Source organism: Podarcis cretensis, assembly GCF_951804945.1.
Source record: "Podarcis cretensis genome assembly, chromosome: 3".
Lineage (NCBI taxonomy): Eukaryota > Metazoa > Chordata > Lepidosauria > Squamata > Lacertidae > Podarcis > Podarcis cretensis.
In genome coordinates this window covers 26,219,037-26,240,535 of record NC_137172.1, presented here as the reverse complement: position 1 = coordinate 26,240,535, position 21,499 = coordinate 26,219,037, and the positions used below count along the sequence as shown (strand labels likewise).

The 21,499-nt window shown below is 43.4% G+C and overlaps 1 protein-coding gene across 4 annotated transcripts in view; it reads right to left on the bottom strand.

The window, feature by feature from the left end:
- Positions 1-21,499, bottom strand: part of TRAF5 (TNF receptor associated factor 5) — a 49,941-nt gene that overhangs the window by 16,300 nt on the left and 12,142 nt on the right. For 3 of the 4 annotated variants that reach the window (XM_079968710.1, XM_079968709.1, XM_079968708.1), the window contains exons 2-10: positions 12,597-12,824; positions 9,634-9,691; positions 8,315-8,416; positions 6,414-6,578; positions 5,692-5,769; positions 5,276-5,350; positions 4,724-4,816; positions 2,207-2,347; positions 993-1,161 (exon numbers count right to left, since the gene is read on the bottom strand). In XM_079968710.1, coding sequence (XP_079824836.1) covers positions 993-1,161; positions 2,207-2,347; positions 4,724-4,816; positions 5,276-5,350; positions 5,692-5,769; positions 6,414-6,578; positions 8,315-8,416; positions 9,634-9,691; positions 12,597-12,820 — 1,105 coding nt within the window. In that variant the 5' untranslated portion in view covers positions 12,821-12,824. Of the gene's footprint in view, positions 1-992; positions 1,162-2,206; positions 2,348-4,723; positions 4,817-5,275; positions 5,351-5,691; positions 5,770-6,413; positions 6,579-8,314; positions 8,417-9,633; positions 9,692-12,596; positions 12,825-17,661; positions 17,851-21,499 lie in introns of those variants that run through there. The other variant, XM_079968707.1, reaches the window with a different exon arrangement.

Here is a 21,499-nt window from a genome sequence, read left to right as displayed (position 1 = left end):
TTACAAAACATGGATCCACATGGATCCTCAGGATCTTTGCATTGGGTCAGCCCAAATTCACCATCAGAGCACATAGCATGTCCATGGCTACAGCCTGCCCCCCCAAAATCACGCACCCACTGTTGCCTGGGGCTGCAATGGTGCAAAAACGTGGTTACAAAGCATGGATCCACAGGGATTCTCAGGATTTTTGCATTGGGTCACCCCAAATTCACCATCAGATCACATGTCTGTGGCCACAGCATGAAGCACAAAAATGATACATCCGCTGTTTCATTCAGAATGTTTTTTCCCTTGTTTTCCTCCTCTAAAAACGATGTGCGTGTTATGGTCAGGTGCGTGTTATAGAGCGAAAAATACGGTATTTAACATCTAACTATCTAGAGCAGTGAGGGCCAAATTTGGCCCTCCAGCTGTTTTGGGACTACAACTCCCATCATCCCTAGCTAACAGGACCAGTGGTCAGGGATGATGGGAATTGTAGTCCCAAAACAGTTGGAGGGCTAAGTTTGGCCATCACTGATCCAGAGCAACTGTTCAGAGTCTGGCACTAACAGCTCCATTCCTTGTGATGCATCCTACTTTTTCTGCAGATTGGGGGCAACGCTGAAGTCAGTGGTCTGTCCGTTTTTAGTAGGATACATGGATTTGGATTCTAAACTCTTTGACATGCAAACCTCTTGTAAAAAAAAACTTAAAAGAGGAAGAGCATAACCCCTTCCATGCTTAACCTCCCCTCCCCAAAAAAGACCAGCAAAACAACCATTCAAGCATTGGCTCTCTAGAACCAAAGGAGAACACATAGGGAAAGCAGGAGACCAGTGTGCCACTAGGTAGCCATGTGGTTTGCTAAGAAAAATACATGAATGAACTTGTAAAAGCCTCAACTCCCCTCAATGGCATTTTAGAATTTTAGATCTTAAGTAAACTAAACTAGCTTACCACCCCCATAACACCAAAACACTTTAGGAAGAGAAGAATCCCCAATATACCTAAACGCTGCTCGTATGATTCCAGGAAAGCAACCTTTTGCTTTATATTATCAATGGTCTCCAGAAGTGGTCTCAGGCTGAATTTACTCTGTTGCTGATTTGCCATCTGGACCAGCTGTCTCACTTGTGTTTCCAGGCAGGCAGATTTATCAATGTGAATTGCCAAAGTCTTTAGCGATATGGGGATGAGAGAGAAGGGAGAAGACATGCAATTTTAAAATAAAATTGAAGACGACAAACAAGTATTACAAATTGTTTATTAAAGTCTATCATTGACTGCATTTCCCTCCTCCGAGTTTTTCCAAAGGTTTCTTTTCAGTTAGGATCATAAATCGTCTGTCGTCACGATCTCAATTGTGCGAGGCGAAAAAGTCCAATGGCTTTGTCTTGCACAAATAGTTTTCTATCCCCTGGTCCTCTTTGTTTACTCTCACATTTCATGGTTGATGCTATGTCTGCAGCAATGATCTTTGCCAACGGTTTCAGGATATTTCCTTCCTTCATCACTGCAATCTCAACTGTTGTGACAGTTTTAACCTTCTGCTTTAGTACCATGCCATGGTATAGCTTTAACAAAATGGTTGTTCCTAGTGCCCTTCTTCCACCCCAGTGCTAAAATTTAGATTGAGAGGTTCTTGGAGATTTACACTTGTTTGTTATTTTGTTGGTTTATGGAATTCTCAAGTTACATATACCAAACTGTACTTTTCTGCATTTCATTTCTTTCTGACTTCACTGTTTGCAGTCCATCTCCCCACAGGAAAATGAATATATGCTAATCAGGAAAACATTTCATTAGGTGGACCATAGACTGCAAAACATACGATATAATACATTTGATATATAATACTGCATACAATGTGCAGTAAGTCTCCAATGTTTATGCTCACTTATTGAGCTGCATAAATAATCATTTTTATCAAGAGCATGCAAACTTCAATTTTGTATCCCAGTTATGTGGGTTTCACCCAATGCATGCAGGAGACAGTCACCACACATGTGCAATCTGAAAACACAGAGGGGTGGGAATCCATTTTTGCTTTCAGCATGCGAATGAACTATGAAAACAAAATGGAAATGATCTCCAGGTTAAGCAGAGCCAGAAAACTTCACATTTTAAGCTGAATCTAGGACAGTGCAGGCAGTATCTCCACACAGATACTGTTGTGTTTTCTTTGAAGCAGAAACTCTGTTAGGAAGGAGGGTGGGATTACCTGAGTGCTTGCCAGTAAGTTGCTATTTTTACCGTACAGCTGTGTAAACTGCCTGAAATCTCTCTCACACTTCTTAATCGTGTCTGCTAGCTGCTGTATTTTTCTCTCTTTGTGTTCAAGATTGTTATAAAGGTCAGAGATCTACAAAATAAAATGCGAAGTTGTAAATTTAATGTTTTATTTTTAAAAAGACACAAAAACTGATGAAAAAACTGAATTATGAAACAAGGGTTAAATCCAGCTAATGCTCAAAGTAGACCCATGTTAGTCATGTCTAACTCAGAACAGAGCTAACACTGAATACAACCCAGAGGGTTTGCTCAGCTGTTAAGAGATGGACAAGCTAATAGCCCAAGGATAATTCCCCCAATCACTTTCGACTGGGTCAGTTTTTATCTTGCGATCCACACAGACCCAGCAACCAAGTATGGTAGCCCACCAGAGGCTTAAGAATCTCTCTGTTTTTGTCCACTGCCTAGGACTATGGCAGATTGATTTTGCCTCAGCTGCAACAAAACATGTCTGTCCTGCATCGGTTTCTACAGCCACAGCAGGCACTGTAACTCTCCCATAGTTTGACTTCACCCACGAAGGCGCACTCCTCCATTGTCTCCCAAGGGAGACACATGCCAACAAGGACACCCAGGAAAGTTTATAGTGTGTACAATTCTCTCCACCCCCCACTGATGCATGCTATACACATCAATAGCAACAGAAAAAAATGGTAGCCAACAATCAAAACCCATTGTTTCTAGGGTGTGATTTAAATATGCATCAATGAGTACCATGCTGCTAGATTCAGAAGGTTTTTCTTTCATAAGAAAAGTGACACCTAACCTCACAGTGACTTTCTTTAGAACACACACTCACGCACGAACTCAACAGTTTTAGCATGGCATGAGGAACTGAAACATGCTTTCCTCTTTTCAAGCCGACTTTCTAAAGTTCATCTTATTCAAATGAAGGATCACCACACATTATACCATATTTTTCGCCCTATAGGACGCACTTTTTCCCCTCCAAAAATGAAGGGGAAATGTGTGTGCGTCCTATGGGGCGAATGCAGGCTTTCGCTGAAGCCTGGAGAGTGAAAGGGGTCGGTGCGCACCGACCCCTCTCGCTCTCCAGGCTTCAGGAGAGCCGCAGCGCCAGCCCCACAAGGTCGGGGGACAGTGGGGAGGCGGAACGCCGCCATCCTGCTGTCTCCCGATGTGGTTTGGAGGCTGACGGCGGGGAGACGCGTACTTCTCACCGCCGCCAGCCCCACAAGCTCCGGGGACAGCGGGGAGGCGCAGCGCGTCTTCCCGCTGTCCCCGGACCTGGTCTGCAGGCGGGGAAAAGAGTGCTTCTCCCTGCTGTCAGCCCCACAAGCGCCTTTTTTTTCTTTATTTCCCCCCCAAAAAACTTGGTGCGTCCTATGGGCCAGTGCGTCCTATGGGGCGAAAAATACGGTAAATGTTGGAAGGTACCAAATGGCCCCTAACACATAAACACCCTTCAGAGAAAAATAAGGGTGCCAAAAGCACTGCAGAAATAACATGAAGCAGATACATGGAAGATTACAGTGGTGCCCCGCAAGACGAACGCCTCGCAAGACGGAAAACCCGCTAGACGAAAGGGTTTTCCGTTTTGGAGGCGCTTCGCAAAACGAATTTCCCTATGCGCTTGCTTTGCAAGACGAAAATGTATTGCAAGTTCCTGCGGGTTTCCCCCCTCCCCCCCCTTTTCCTAAGCCGCTAAGCCGTTTATCAGCTGATCCGCTGATAAGCCGCTTAACAGCTGATCGCTAAAAGCCGCTAAACCGCTAATAGCGCTAATCCGCTAAGCTGTCAATGGGCTTGCTTCGCAAGACGAAAAAACCGCTATACGAAGAGACTCGTGGAATGGGTTAATTTCGTCTTGCGAGGCACCACTGTAGTGTTACTACTTGCCCTTTCTTCATACAAAAGCTTTCACTGTACCCAGACTTTAACGTAATAACAACAATACTGCAATCATATGGAAATGCAAAGGGAAAGGGCCTTCAAAGGGGGAGAAGGGTACTTTTTGCATGTAATAATAAAAAAAGATAACTGTCAACCTACAGATTCTTAATTAGCAACATTTTTCCCCCCAGGGCTCCAGACTTCTGTCTGCATATATACTTTCGACCAAACCTCATCCTTCCTTCTAGTTTGCTACATGAAAAGGTACTTGAGGCAAATTACCTTCTTGCTAATTTGCATACTCCCTTCTGCAAAGTGCTACTGTGAATCTGTAATGAGGCTATATAAAAGTGGCGTGGATGTGTGGTTCCCTGCCCCCAACTAGCTACTGTATGTGTGGACAATTGTCTCCAATAAAGATCTCACAAGCAGTAGTAATTTCTCCAAAATTAGCAAATTGCACAAGTACATGTGTAAGACACTTGTGGAACTAAGGGAAGTTTAGCCTCTTTTGAACCTCTTTGAATTTTTAGAACTGTCGCTTGTTTCCACTTAGAAGCTGAAGGGTTTGGGAGGAAATGCCATGCTATACCTGATCTTCCAGCTTTGAATTCTTATCTAAGATCTGAAGCATATGTTCTCTCAAGTACATATTCTCATGTTCTGAAAGTTTTCCTCTTTTAATCTAAAATGAGAATATAAACATGTAGTGAGAACAAAGCTAACCTGACACATTATAAACTAAACAGATTTAAAATAAAATAATAATAATAATAATAATAATAATAATAATAATAATAATAATAATAATATCTTTATTGTCATTGCCCCCTCTCGGGGACAACGAAATTACTTGGCTGCTCCATCCACCCAGGTAGGGCACTCCACTCAAAATCAGAACAACTATAAAAACACTAATTAAAACAATACAGTATCATTCTAAAGCAAAAATCATTCTAAAGCAAAAAAAATCAAAACAAAACGTAACAAGGGGAAAATCTCAGCAGGGATATTCTGAAAAAATTAAACCAGAGGAACAAAAAAAGAAGGATGAAGCAGAAAGAGACATTGGTTAGCTAGTGCCTTTTTATGCTTTGGAGAATTAGCATCTACTGTAGGACCATGGATGATTGCATTACAATACCTTTGTAGAACAGCCATACTTTTTATAAGGACAATCAATTTTCACCTCCGGACATATTACGACATGCTCTTCTACCTGCAAATATTAACAAGTTTTAAACGACACATTAATTATAGGTGAAGAAGGTTTGTGCGTTATGACCTTTATTTCCTGCAAAAGAAGTACAAAAAGGAACTAGATTACATTCTCTGCATCGTCACCAAATCTAGTCATGGACAATGACAATAACAAAGCGGTCCACAGATGCTACTTTGCGCTCTTACATTATCCATGGATGGCAATGTCACATAATTACTAACACAAAGAAGGGCGGCAACTCATACTGCCACATGCAGAGGCTAGCAACAACTAGGGATTATTTTGCTCTTCTCTCAACAACACTGTTATCTTACAATGAAACGAAAATAACATTGTACCTCTTTTGTCAGAATTATCTGTGGGCAGCCATGGGGACAAATCAAGGGATAATCGGGACAATCTGTTCTCTCATGAGTCTGAAAACACATTGGGAAATCTGTTATTCAAGAGAAATGAAGAGGTTGGCTCTACTTAACACAAAACCAAAAGGCAGAAGAAATCGTGTTGACCATCCACTAGGAATCGACAGTGCAAGTCCAACTGAAATGAACAATAGTGCTTTTTCAAGCACTCCTGCGCACTTTCCATCACTCCAAAGGGGGGGGGGAGGGGAGGAATGCACAATGCTCCAGTTGATTGTGGTTTTCATATATAAGGTAGGCCTTTCTAACCTGCTGCATATTACAGACTTAATGTCATTACGTCCCTCTCTGATTTTTATTTATTTATTTCTTGCTTCTCATCTCTCTCTCTTCTACAGTGGAATAAAAAGTAAATGCCCCATGTCTAGAAATATGCACAGACAATTCAGTCTGAGCTTATTGGCCTGCACCCAACACACCACAGCGGCCTGGGACTTGCAATGCTACACCTGATGCAGATATAACAGAGAAACAGAAGTGCATGTCATCATCGTAGTTTAAGCTCTTCAAGACTGTGACAGAAACAAGAGGGAGAGCAATATATATATATTTATGAGATTGTTCATATATAGAGAGAGGGAAGAGTCACATTTAGGATTTTCCACAGTGTTTTGGAGACATTTTTACGAACATCTCACCTTTAAATCAATTGAAGTCACAGGCTGTTTGCAATACTGGCAAAGTTCCTTCCGATAGCTGCACTGCAAACCTAGGTGTTCTTGCAAATCCTTCCGAATAACTTTTTCACAACATCCTTCATTAGTGCACTGCACGCTTTCGAACAAACACTGTTGTAGGTGATCCTGTAAAGCAGAATCATGTACTACCATATATTACCTGCATCATAAACATCACCATAGTATGTACAGGAGGCACATAAAACATACCGCATTTTGGGATCTGCAAGGAAGGTCAGATGTCTCTCTAAAAACCCCATAATCTACAACATTGTGCCTATATTCTGTTGGTTTCTTGCACCTTTGGGCGCACAATCATGGGGTAATGCAGTGAACCACAGCTTCTCAATAAAGCATTTGTTGTGGGGACAGTCACATCTCTCTCTTCCTCCATAAGCCTCTTCCTTTTCCTTTTCCATTGCCCTGCACAAATCCTTCTTCTTCTGTTGTTGTTGTTGTTGTTGTTGTTGTTGTTGTTGTTGTTGTTGTTGGTTTCAGAGTCCTGCTTCCTTCTACTATGCCCTTTTAAAATGTGGGGGGGGGTTTGGGGGGGTTATTGGGTTGTTTTTATTTTGATTATGTATTTTGTGGTTTTATATTTTGATTTTATTCTGTGAACCGCCCTGAGACCTCCGGGTATAGGGTGGTAGATAAATTCTAATTCTAATAATAATAACAACAGGAAAAGCTGGGGTAGAGCATCCGTCTTGTATACAGAAGGTCCCGAGTTCAATCCCTGGGATTTCCTGGTTGGGCTGGGAGGAACCCCTGTCTGTCTGAAACCCTGGAGAGCTGCTGCCAGCCAGAGTGGACAGTACTGGGCTACATGGACCAATGGACTGACTCAATATAAGGCAGCTTCTGATGTATTCATCTACTTAATTTCCTCCTTCTTCTCTCCCTGTGCTGTCCCCAAATCTGCCCCAGAGGGTTATTGTTCCATTATTCTATAGACTGTATTATTCTATATCCATTATTCTAAGCTGAAATTCCTATATTGCAGGGCCTGGACTAGATGACCCTCAGCGTCCCTTCCACCTCTGCCTACAAAACGTTTGCCTAAAGACCACATTGGTTTCTACCTAGGCATGTTCCTAGGCTGTTGCACTCTGCTGTAAAGAAGCCCCCCCCCCCACTTTTAGATGCCCCAAATGCCAATATAAAGCACATCTGGCACAATTAAGACAAGTTTCTTTTCTGTTCTTCCCTTTTGAGAAGAACACACAAATTTAATGCACAAATGGATAAAATGGTGTGTGTGTGTACCATTTACACCACCTTGAACATCTTGGGGGGTGTGGGAAGGTGGCTTATAAATGAAATAAATAAGCTGTGGGTAGACAAGTTAAATTATTTGCATCCAATGTTCTTGCTCACTGCTGCCTGATTTATAAATCCATGTGCATAACATCACATGGTAAGATCACAGAAGCTGCACTATTCACCTTGAACTTGCAGGGATTGGATGGGAAGAATACAGATGTTTCATGCTCCCCCACCCACCCTGCTATGCCCTCAGTACACATTTGGCAGGGTCAAAGCCAACGGCCTGCCTTTTTTCCACAACCACAGGAGATCTATTTAACAGGGAGAGAGAGAAAAAAAAACTGAGGTTCCAGTGAGTAAAACAAGCAGTTTAAGAGCAATGCAATATCAAGTCTTTTATTTGCAGTGCGTTCCCACCCACACAGGCTGACGCTTCTCATACTCATAATGGGAAAATATATATTACGTTTAAAAAAGTATATTAAAAAAGAAAAAAAGGGGGGGGAGTAGCTTTAGTAATAAGTGCAATTGCTTCACAAAGGCAGAAACACATCAAAACTTGGCTCAATTGATACTAAGAGTTGAGGAATGCAAACCTGATATCGCCCCAGAGACGTTTTTGCATTACAGGCTGGTGAATTTCTGCAAAACACTTGCAAATTGAGAACTTCCCTTTTACAGCAATTGTCTTTGAAAACCTAAATAAAAAGAGTATAAAAGCTTATTTCAAAGCACACGCAGAAGGTCCATAATTCACTATAATCTTTTAAAACTTAATGAAAAGCCAGTCTTGCTACAGAGGAAATTATGTGATAAACAAGTTTCCAGTGTTGAAGTTTGGGGAGTGAGGTTAATGCTAGTTTCAAGTGCTTGAAGGGTCTAGAGGAGAGAGAGTAACTAGGCATCAGATGAGCATAAATTATATCAAATAAACCCCTTGAACAGGAAGGATTACGCTGGTGAAGAAATCTCAGCTCTCCTCCTCCCAACACACAGAATATCTACCCCAAGTTCCATACACAGCTCCATCTTCTCTGTTATTCAGGTTTGTTGTCTTTGAGTTCTCTCCAACCTGCAACTGCCCTATTGTGGAGGTGGGTCTGAGACAGCAGCCTTCCATTACTCAGACCCCACAATTGGCAGGGGAGGCCTTTTTGGGGGTGCCGCTGTAGGTCAGATGCTGCTGACCTGTGACAGGGCCATTTCAGTGTCAGTTTCCCATTTGTAGAATTGCCCTCCCTGTTCAGGTGTGCTTCTCTCCCCGACTGTTGACTTTGGAGAAGTTTTTAAAACGTTCCTATTTACCCAGGCACCTGTCAATCCTGAAAATCACTGGTTTCCAGAATGTTTTAAGCCGATTTCAAAATTTATGATTACTGATGTGTTTGCTACCATGGATAAAGGGCAGGAAATAAACTGAATGAACAGATAATTTTTCCACCCCTGCAGTAGTTGCAGTTTTATTTTCTGGGCATGAGGTCAAAGTGGTGGCTTTGAGCTACAAACCCTAAATGTCTTGAGATAATATCCATTTTACAGGAAATGCCTCACCTCATAATACAGATCAGGATCATAAAGATCAGCCCAAAGGCTCTTGACTGTGTTAGCATGATGTGAAATCTTAACAGGAAGGGCTGGTAGGAAGCCATAAACTTGCTTCACAATTGTAAAACTCATTTTCCCCTAAAAACAGGAGTAGGAGGGGAAATAGATCTGGCCATTCCTGAGAGTTCTGGATTTCCAAGTTTGTTCTTCATGTTTTGATGATTAAAATTATTTAAACATTCTTGTATAAAAATCTCATTGGGCTTGAATAGATTCTTCACGTACATTCAAATAATACTGCACACAAAACTGTTGAATCGATTGACTCCCCGCACCCTCCAAAGAATGTAAACAGAAATTATTTTCTTACTTCATGTAGTTTTATTATTTCTTTGTCCACAGGACAGGTGGGTACAGCATTCAGTTCTCTAAAGAGATCAGAGGTTATATTTGGTTTTTAAAAAAATCCGCTCTGGGGAAAGGATCAAAATTATATGCCTATTATAGCTGGCCCATTAAATTCCAGTTTTATCTGAACAAAAGAATTATTTTTAAAATCCCTCATCTTGCTGCATATTAGAACGGTGCCGATTTCAGCATACCCTTTTCTCAAAAAGGTCCTCCTCACCCATTTTAAATGATTCTAGAGTCTGTTGGCTACACTCGCAGCACCTCTTTAAATTGGAGTCCCGCTGTCATGTTACCATACAGAGAGCTAAAGGGAAATTGCAAGAGGAAATTAAATTAAGAAAGCCAGCAACCTAACAAGTAGTTTAACTGAGCATTAAGTAATAACCGTCACATAAATTGAGAGCACATAAAAATGCTAAGAACTGTGCAGAAGAGGAAAAACTGAATAAAAATCAACATAGTATCAAAGCAGTCCTGTTAAACAGAGGAGGGGAGCCTGTGGTTCTCTTGATGTTGCTGGATTCTCAACAACCCTAGCCAGCATGGGCTGTGGTCAAGAATGATGGGAATTGTAGGAGAACAACATATGGAAGGCTGTAGGCTCCCCACCCAGTGTTAAACTACGTTATAGATCAGATATAAACAAAGGAAACTAGTGAGTCATTAAGCAAGGGCTGCTTCTTATTTATTCTTATAGATCAGATATAAACAAAGGAAACTAGTGAGTCATTAAGCAAGGGCTGCTTCTTATTTATTTCATTTAAACCTGCCCTACACCACACTAGTGATCCCAGGGCATGGTACATCAATTATTACTTTCTCATCAATTAGTCTTAAAACCCACACAACACAATCCTATGCATATTTATTTAGTGCTCAGAGGTTCTTACTTCCATGTAAATGTGCACAGTCGTGCAGCATTAGGCTGCCATCCCATACCCCGTTATCTTGGGAGTAAGCTTAATGGAAACAAATGGGAATTACTTCCAAGTAGACAAGCATATGATCGAACCGTTAAGTGACACTTTAGAATTACAGCGTCTCAATTTCACTCTAGAAAGTAACTGTGACACATTTCAGAAAGGAAGAAACCAGTATGACTCTGAAGTGAAACTTAGGTGAATCAAAAGGGTGTTTTTATAAGACAGAGTTAAAGTTTCGTTTTTAAATTTTTCTACATCTCTTCTCTACAGCAAAGTCACACCAAGCCTGTAGCACTTTAATATCACTGCTATAATTTTTCAAGCGTTGGAAAGAGGGACTTCCCAGAAAGCAAAACCCACCATCTTCTATGGGAAGCTGCAATAATAAGTCTTATTTAAGATCACAACACATCTAACATATGGACGTGAACCAGACAAAAGTGTATCCAATCCCCATTCGTTTTACTGAGGAGCGAAGTATGTGTTTAAAGGGCCTCCACTGAAGTCAATGGGATTTCAGAATGTTTTAATATTGCACTGCTCATGCCTCAGAGTTCCACAAAAATTTTAAAAAGTTGCCCCGGGAAAATGTGTTGACTAAAGCAAGAGGAAAACTAACACACCTTAGGATTACAGTGGTGCCTCGCAAGACGAACGCCTCGCAAAACGAAAAACTCGCAAGACGAAAGAGTTTTCTGTTTTTGAGTCGTTCCGCAAGACGAATTTCCCTATGGGCTTGCTTCGCAAGAAGAAAGCCCATAGGAAAATCTCCGGGGACCTCTTTTAAAGGCTGGCGGTGGGGAGCAAAGCCTTTCGCCCCCCTCCGGCCTTCAGAAGAGGTCCAGGAAGGCTGGCGGGGCCCGAAAGGCTTTGCTCCCCACCGCCAGCATTTTAAAAGCGGTCCGGGATAGCAGGGAAGCGCGCTGCGCTTTCCCACTATCCCGGACCGCTTTTAAAATGCTGGCCGTCGGGAGCAAAGACTTTCGCCCACCGCCGGCCTTCCTGGACCTCTTCTGAAGGCCGGCGGGGGGCAAAAGTCTTTGCTCCCCCCCCGCCTGCCTTCCCGGGATAGCGGAGAAGCGCAGCGCGTTTCTCCGCTATCCCGGACGGCTTTTGAAGGCAGGCGGGGGGGGGGAGCAAAGACTTTTGCCCACCGCCTGCCTTCAGAAGACCTCCGCTGTCCCGGGGGCTTTTAAAATGCTGGCGGTCGGCAGCGAAGCCCTCCTGTCCCCGGAGCTTGCGGGGCGGGAGGTGGGGAGAAGGGCTTTTCTTCCCACCGCCAGCCTTCAGAACAGCCTTCTGAAGGCTGGCGGTGGGAAGAAAAGCCCTTGTCCCCCCCCCCCAGCCTTCAGAAGAGGTCGGGGGACAGACTGTCCCCGGACCTGGTCTGAAGGCGGTTTCCATAGGAACGCATTGATTGATTTTCAATGCATTCCTATGGGAAACCGTGCTTCGCAAGACGAAAAACTCGCAAGAAGAAGAAAAAACTTACGGAACGAATTAATTTCGTCTTGCGAGGCACCACTGTATAGTAATGTGCTGTTCACATTGCTTGTGGAGTTGCAGGAATAATTAGGCTTTGCTGGGGTCCTCATTTGGCCCACAAATCTGTTTCCCCAAGCCACATCTATCAGCCCACACCCAACATAATGCTGGGATCCAATTCACTTAGGAATTCCTGAGTGTAGCCAATCCAGAGTTTGTGGCTGCAAACACTGCTTTTGCAGTAGGGATCTTTCTTTGAAGCACAGCTCGAGTTCAAGCTTTCTGGCAGAGGAAGAATCAGGAGCGCATGATTATTTCCTTTGAAGTTGGGTCACCTGACTTTATGGTGCTGTCAGGTGACTGACAGGTGGGCAGCACTACTCACCTGCCAAAATGGTCTCCCAAAATGGGATCCTGTTCCCCAGCCCTCACACAAACACAATTTACATAGTTTTCAGGGATGGAAAGGGAGGGTTTGGATCTGAATGTAAAAGAAGGAAGGGACATTTCTTACCTGAGAGAGACTATGCAACGCTGGCAAAATCTGTGCCCACATCCCGTCTGGTGAGGATTGTGAAGGACCAGGTGGCAATAAGCACATTTGTATCGTTCTTCTACGATTTCCACGAACTGATAGTCGGCATTAGGCTCAAAGTCTAAGGAAATGGCACTAGCAGAATTCTGCCGAATGTAGAGATTTGCTAAGTTGCCTGCAAGGTCTTCAGCGGCCATGGGCATAGAGCTACAAACACAAGAATGAAGAGAGTGATGCTAGCTGAGAACCTTTCCTCACATCTCAAGAGTATCAGGCTTGGAGCTACAAACAGCTCAATATGTACAGTCATGAGGGGAAAGGAAGCACACCCTCTTTGATTTCTGTGGTTCTTAATTAATGCCTATATTTGAATGGGTCTAAACTAATTTATTCTCCCAGGGTGTATGTTTTACAGTATCACTCAGACATTAGCAGGGTACACACACACACACACACACACACACACACACACACACAATGTGTGTGTGCACATTATATATATGTGCACATTTTCTTCAGTTTGTGTTCAAAGGACACAGAGTTCAAACGTTTGAGACAGGAAGCAAATGCTTTATGCTTATACTTTTATACGTTTCCTGCCTCAAACCCAAGTCGTAACATATGGCATTTAACTTTCCACACGCAAGTGGTTCTTAAAACCCACCCCACACATACTGTCCTACATCACTATCTTCTTAAAATGTCATTCAACATTGAGAGGGACTGGGCACCTCAGAGATGAGATTTGAATGGGACTGCACAGCTCACGCTCTCAGCTTCTACATTAGCCGGGTTGTAGGTTGCTGGTGTTCCTTAATGAGACTTCCTCATTTAGGGGAAAGGAAGCAAGTCCAGTGGAAGAGCATCTGTTTTGCACACAGGCGGTCCTGAGATCCATCTCCAGCATCTCTAGGAAGGGTTGGAGATTTCCTCTCTGCCCGGAGAGTCACTAGTCTGCATATGTAAACACACACTGAGCACAGAATCTATGATTCTATGAGATGGACCAACAGACTGACTCAGCGTAACGCAGCTTCCTATGCTCCTACTGTGAAGAAATACAGTGTTACCTCGGGTTACATATGCTTCAGGTTACATACGCTTCAGGTTACAGACTCTACTAACCCAGAAATAGTGCTTCAGGTTAAGAACTTTGCTTCAGGATGAGAACACAAATCGTGCTCCGGTGGCGCGGCAGCAGCAGGAGGCCCCATTAGCTAAAGTGGTGCTTCAGGTTAAGAACAGTTTCAGGTTAAGTACGGACCTCCGGAACGAATTAAGTACTTAACCTGAGGTATAAGGCTGGAAGGGCGTAAGGGACTTTTTCCCTTCAGCAACTAGCAAGCTGACTCCCAAGTAACTCAAATCCCAGACCACACCTCCTCCTTGCTCGGGACTTCGTGGAAAGCATGACCTCCATGGGGCTGTCCCTGAATAAGTTTGGCCCAACATGCCTTGGACCTGGTGTTTACCTCTACGGATGTTGGTGATCTGACACTAACTAAAAGTGAAACAAAAGAAGTGCCATGGTCAGATCACTTCCTGGTGCAACTGGACTTCTCCGCAACCCTTCTGCAGGGAGGTGGGACTGATTCGGATGGTCCGCCCCCGCCACTTAATGGATCCAAATGGTTTCCAGAGAGTGGTAGGGGATGCTTTATCCCATGTTGATGGCCTTTCAGCTGATTCCCTGGTGGCCCGCTGGAATGTGGAGTTAACCAGGGCTATTGACTGTTTGGCTCTGAAGCGCCCTCTCCGATTGCATGGAGCCCGGACAGCCCCGTGGTTTTCTACGGATCTGAGGGCAATGAAACAATTGTTGAGACGGCTAAAGCGCCGGTGGCGGATGACCCATTCTGAAGCTGACTGGACACAGGTTAGAGCTCAATGTCGAGCCTACCATGTGGCGGTAGCGATGGCGAAGAAGACTTTCTTCACCGCCTCTATTGCATCTGCAGAAAACAGCAGCAGGAGACTTTTTCAGGTGGTCCGCAATTTAGCGGAACCACCTGCTACATCGGGGCCCAGTACAGGCCACTTGATCTCCTGCAATGATTTCGCAAAGTTTTTTGCAGATAAAGTCACTCAGATTCGGGAAGAGGTAGACGCCACCGTGGGAGCAGGGCCGGGGCGGGAGAGTGCTAGAGTCCTGTCTAGTCAAATTGCGTGGGATCAATTCCAATCTGTTACCTCCGAGGATGTGGACAGGCTGCTTGGACGAGTGAAACCAACCACCTGTCTCCTTGATCCTTGCCCATCCTGGCTTATAAAAGCTAGCCGGGAAGGGCTGGGCGATGGGCTTCGTGGGGTGGTGAATGCTTCCCTCCATGAGGGAGCCTTCCCAGACCCGCTGAAAGAGGTGGTTATTAAACCGCTTCTTAAAAAACCATCTTTAGATGCGGCCACGATGGCCAACTATCGCCCAGTCTCAAATCTTCCATTCTTGGGCAAGGTGATTGAGCGAGTGGTTGCTGAACAACTCCAGGCACGCCTGGAAGAAGCGGACCATTTGGATCCCTTCCAGTCAGGATTCAGGCCTCATCACGGGACTGAAACTGCCTTGGTTGCACTGGTTGACGATCTCCGGCGGGCTAGGGACAAAGGTGAGAGCTGTTTCCTAGTTCTGCTGGATCTCTCAGTGGCATTTGATACCATCGACCATAACATCCTTCTGGACCGTCTTGAGGGGCTGGGAGCTGTGGCACTGTCATACAGTGGTTCCGCTCCTTCCTCCTGGGCCGTGTTCAGAAAGTGGTGGTGGGGGATGAGTGTTCAGACCCCTGGGCTCTCACTTGTGGGGTGCCTCAGGGTTATGTCCTCTCCCCCATGCTTTTCAACATCTACATGCAGCCGCTGGGAGAGATCATCAAGAGGTTTGGGCCGGGTGTTCATCAGTATGAGGATGATACCCAGCTCTACCTCTCTTTCAAATCAGAACCAGTGAAGGCGGTGAAGGTCCTGTGTGAGTGTCTGGAGGCGGTTGGAGGATGGATGGCGGCTAACAGATTGAGATTGAATCCTGACAAGACAGAAGTACTGTTTCTGGGGGACAGGAGGTGGGCAGGTGTGGAAGATTCCCTGGTCCTGAATGGGGTAACTGTGCCCCTGAAGGACCAGGTGCGCAGCCTGGGAGTCATTTTGGACTCACAGCTGTCCATGGAGGCACAGGCTAAATCCGTGTCCAGGGCAGCTGTGTACCAGCTCCATCTGGTACGCAGGCTGAGACCCTATCTGCCTGTGGACTGCCTCGCCAGAGTGGTGCATGCTCTGGTTATCTCCCGCTTGGACTACTGCAATGCACTCTACGTGGGGCTACCTTTGAAGGTGACCCGGAAACTACAACTAATCCAGAACGCAGCAGCCAGACTGATGACTGGGAGCGGCCGCCGAGACCATATAACACCGGTCTTGAAAGACCTACATTGGCTCCCAGTACGTTTCCGAGCACAATTCAAAGTGTTGGTGCTGACCTTTAAAGCCCTAAACGGCCTCGGTCCAGTACACCTGAAGGAGCGTCTCCACCCCCATCGTTCTGCCCGGACACTGAGGTCCAGCACCGAGGGCCTTCTGGTGGTTCCCTCACTGCGAGAAGCCAAGTTACAGGGAACCAGGCAGAGGGCCTTCTTGGTAGTGGCGCCCTCCCTGTGGAACACCCTCCCACCAGATGTCAAAGAGAACAACAACTACCTGACTTTTAGAAGACATCTGAAGGCAGCCCTGTTTAGGGATGCTTTTAATGTTTGATGTATCACAGTATTTTAATATTCTTTTGGAAGCCGCCCAGAGTGGCTGGGGAGGCCCAGCCAGATGGGCGGGGTATAAATAAATAAATAAATAAATAAATAATTTTTATTATTATTCTGCCTGAAGGAAATGAACAGGGATTTTCCTTTGCAAAAATCCATCTCAGGCTTAACAGACACCTTCAGAAACTAACAAAAAAAAAAAAAAAGCCTAAACATGTTACCTAATTACTCCAGAGCAGTAGCATGGTAGCCTGTGTGTTCAGGTCAATTAAGAAACATTTTATGCTACAAATCAGGTGCAGTTGTGTTTGGGGGTTCGATGGACAGCTTGCCAAGCTTTAGGTACTTGATTGGTTGAGGTTGCTAAATAAACCTGCAGAGAAAAACATTTGCTGCATTTCAGTTTATATGCTAAATGCCTTTGATTAGCTTTTGCACAGCCCAGGAAGCTAAAAACACCCATAATCTGATCACTATTGCAAAAAAAACCGACACAGCACTAGAGCTACAAACAAAAGTAAGGCTTTTTTTAAAGGGCAAATTTAAATTCTTTTTTTTAAGGGTTGAGGAACACTGCTAATTATTCCTTTGAATGCCTCATTAAAAATCCAGAGTCTAATTACCTTTCCCCAATATGAATTAAAACAAACTGCTGTAGGGACACTGCATATTAAGAATGCTTCATGTTTAAAGCACTGCATTGTTTTAACATGATTATGGCTAAATTCAAAACGTGCATTTTTACACAAGCTAAAAAGGAACAAAGAATATAATGTACAGCATTTGCTTTGGCTTTATTGTTTTTTTCCAGCACTCCCAAATTTGCTGCTGTTTTTCTAATGGTTAATACCAATTAGTGGTTCTTTCTTCTTTTCTGCTCCCCATGTCTGTGATTTCCATATTGTAACAAACAAGATGCGTGTTATTTACAAAAACAGCAGAAGTGGTTCTTGAGTTCTTGCATATTTATAGACATTAGAGACATGGAAATCAAGAGCTCCACAGCTTCTAAAAAGGAGCTTCACGTTGGAGCTACATTTTTAAATTAATGATGGTATTAAGTATTCCCATAAGAGTTGTGCACAGAGTTTAAGATGAGAGAACATACCAACATAAGAAAACATTTCCTTGCTCCAATTACTGCACAGTTTTTGTTTTCTTTTATGTAAGGACTTCTCAGTTTTTGTTATTTCAGTTTTTGTTTCCTTTTGTTATATAGATATTAAAAACCTTTTATAGAAATGCAAGGAACTTGCACTTAATTGGGAGTTGAGCATATACAGCATTCAAAAACTTACCATATAATCATAAGCACATTTACTCCAAAGTCAACCCCAGTGTGCTTACTGGGGTTTTCTTCCGGGTAAGTGTGAACAGCCTGAAATTCTGTGGCGCCTTGCATAACAGCTGAACACACTGAAGATATTTAGGAATGACTCATTCTTGGAAATGTCAAAACTGTTAAGAAACTTGCACAGGCAGAATGCTGAAATTTGGTGTGCCTTTATTCTAAAATAACTTGATTGCTGAGAATCTGAAAACAGGATATTTTTGTCTTTTATGTGAATTCTACTGTGTCAAAAAGGGACAGCACAGAGCAAGCGAAACGTGTGGATGACTGGAAGGGTGAGAGCATTCCTTCCTACACAACTTAAGGGCGGTACAAAGATATAGGGATGCGGGTGGCGCTGTAGTCTAAAGCACTGAGCCTCTTGGGCTTGCGACGGAGTGAACTTGAAAGCACGCCAGTGCAAGTAGATAAATAGGTACCGCTGCGGTGAAAAGGTAAACGCCATTTCCGTGCGCTCTGGCTTCTGTCACTGTGTTCTGTTGCGCCAGAAGCGGTTTAGTCCTGCTGGCCACGTGACCCAGAAAGCTGTCTGTGGACAAACGCCGGCTCCCTCTGGCCTGAAAGCGAGATGAGTGCCGCAACCCCATAGTCACCTTTGACTGGACTTAACCATCCACGATTCCTTTACCTTTATCTTTTTTTTTTTTTTACAAAGATATGAAAGAGAAATTTGCAGCGGCAGCCCTGAACATATTCAAGCTGGCAGAATATAAACTGGGTTTACTATCCTAAGTAAAGGTTTGGACTAACTAATGAAAACCAGGGGACTACGTCTTCATTGCCAATAATTATATATTTTTGAAACCATGATTTCCCAAGGGAAGAATAACTGTTGTTTTTTTAATTGTGTAATCTTTCATATGGCTCAGACACACAAATCAAAATTAACACCTACTGTACCACTAATCCAGCAAACAGTGATTTGGCAAAGCTGTCATATGAACAATCTGCCATGCATTTGAATTGCACCTCAGTGCGTGGTGTCATGCATGCAATTGCCCCTTCTACTGCAGGCCAGGTAAATCAGACAAAAGTGTTTTTGTTAATGGGAATCCACATGTTTCTCTGCTGGCTTTAAAGTTATTCTCTAAGTAGGGTAAGAGGACATACCTGTAAGCAAGTTGCTACATTGAGGTGCCATGATACTTCTGTAAAGGAGGCATTGCATTATTGTATTAAATTGCGTGGGGTTTGGTTTTTTTAAAAAAGGCAACCAACAATTATTTTGATATGCTGGTCACTTTTGTATTATTCTCAGTTATATAACAGTAGTTGTCATTACACTGATTTTAAAACGAATAAATTAATAATCCACTTTCCCCATGCACTCAGAGTAGTAAACAGCAAGTACAAAACAGTAAGGCTACTTGCAGAATTAAAAAAATAAAGTTCAAGAAAAGCACCATTAAAAAGTTAGAACGAAAAGATGATGATGGCATGGGAATTCAGAAAAGGTGGACTTGTGCAAAAGTTTGTATTGCTTTAGCAAGCCTCCAAGGACAGGCTTGAATTTTTGTACCAAGCATTTAAAGGTAAAGGGACCCTTGACCATTAGGTCCAGTCGTGGCCAACTCTGGGGTTGCGGTGCTCATCTCGCTTTATTGGCCAAGGGAGTCAGCGTACAGCTTCCGGGTCATGTGGCCAGCATGACTAAGCCGCTTCTGGCGAACCAGAGCAGCACATGGAAACGCCGTTTACCTTCCCGCTGGAGCAGTACCTATTTATCTACTTGCACTTTGACGTGCTTTCGAACTGCTAGGTTGGCAGGAGCAGGGACCGAGCAACGGGAGCTCACCCCGTCGATTTAGGCAGGCCCAAAAGAAAATTTGTTTCTGCAAGTCAATCTGCCAAGAACCTTTTCCTTCCAGGTTCAAACGTTTCCCTAGTATTCCTTGTTTTCAAAAGGCACCTCTAGCCACTCTTCTCATATTTTAGGGCAGGGTGCTATAGAACAGGGGTCACTATAACTATCAGGTAAATCCATCCTTGGCCCTGCTCTTTTCTTTCCTGACAATGGAGATCTCAGGAAGTTTTGACCACTGCTGGGCTGGATTTATAGAAGAGGCTAGATAGGTCCCATGATCCTTTTTTGCACCATCTGGGGGCGGGGGGCGGGCGGTGTCGGCATCGAGAGAGATCATTTTCATAATACAGCAGTAGTACAGTCTATCAATTTCCTCCTAAATATCTCTTTTCAGCAGGCTGGCCTAGACCCTGCAATTCTCATAATATGTTGCTGGTTTGCTGATGATGCTGGCATTGAAGACAAAAGCTTTAAGTGATTCACCAAGGCACACAGCAATTTCCAAGAGGTCCACGGGGAGAAAAATATTGAGAACTGCTGTCCCAGTCAATTTCACCCACAGCGAAGCACTTTATGGGAAACCTTTTATAAAAATTCATATCTAGGCACACTGCCAATAAATGTCTCCTCTTCTGAGAAGAGCCCCAGGGAAAGCCCCAGGGATTAAACAGGGTCTGGGTCCAATAAATCTGGACAAATGAGAAACAGGTAGTAATCATTTAAGTTGTTTACCTTTCAATGTATCCTACTGCTATCAGTGCCTTGCAGACTTTAATCAAAGGAAATAGGAAGGAAACAGACAAGACTTGGTTTGCACACAGTGTGCTACATCAGTAAGGACGGAGATGGAAATGATTACTGGCACAGATGTGAAATCAAGAACATGTGGATTTCTGAACAACCGTCAGGTGCGAATTACAAAAATAGTATTCAACAATAATCTTTGTTTATAAAGAATGACAAGGGCACACAATCAGCCTGTAAGGGATAATGGAGACCCCAATATCATGGTATGAAGTCTAGAGAGAATGGTGTTTTAACTTTAACTTTGGAGGACAAAGAACCCCCTGGGAAGAGAAGGAACATTCTTTTCTGAAGCCCAACTGACATGGACGAGAATCGACCAAATATGGATATCTAGAGGTCTGGCAACTAAGATTGGAAAGGTGGAAATCTGCCCAAAGACCTGCTCCGACCATAATGCTGTAAAGATGAACATAACACTACTACCAGCCGGCTCCTTTAGATGGAAGATGAATGACAATTTGTTTAGAGATCAGGAGATTACCAAGAAGGCCCAAAAAGTTTTGAAGGACTATTTTGAGATAAATTTGAACACTATGGTGGAAAAAAGAATCATCTGGGATGCAAGTAAGGCCGTGATGAGGGGGTTCTTGATACAACAGAGTGCTGTAAAGAAAAGGACACAAAATGAGAAAAAAGATAAGATTTTGGAGAAAATCAAAGAACTTGAGAAGAAGCTAAGATCTAATCCGAAGTCACAGCCGATTCTTAGAGAAATTAAACTCCATCAAGTGCAGTATTCTAAATTGATAAACCAGGAAATAGAGTGGAAACTCAAATTAATGAAACAAAGATCATTTGATTCGGCGAATAAATGTGGGAAACTGCTAGCATGGCAGTTGAAAAAGAGACAGAAACTAAACACAGTTACAAATTTAGAGATTGAAGGAAGAAACATTCAGAACCCTGTGGACATTAGAAAGTGTTTCCAGAGATACTTCAAAAAATTATATACTCAAGGGCCGCAAGATGAGGACGAGATAAAACAATTTTTGAAAAAGAATGGATTACCAAAATTGTCACAAGAAAATAGAGTAATCTTGAACTCTAAAATAACACGACAAGAGATTGAACAAGCTATTCAGAATATGCAATTGGGCAAATCTCCAGGGCCAGATGGACTAACCTCCAAGTATTATAAGACATTGAAAGATTATTTGATACAACCAATGCTGGA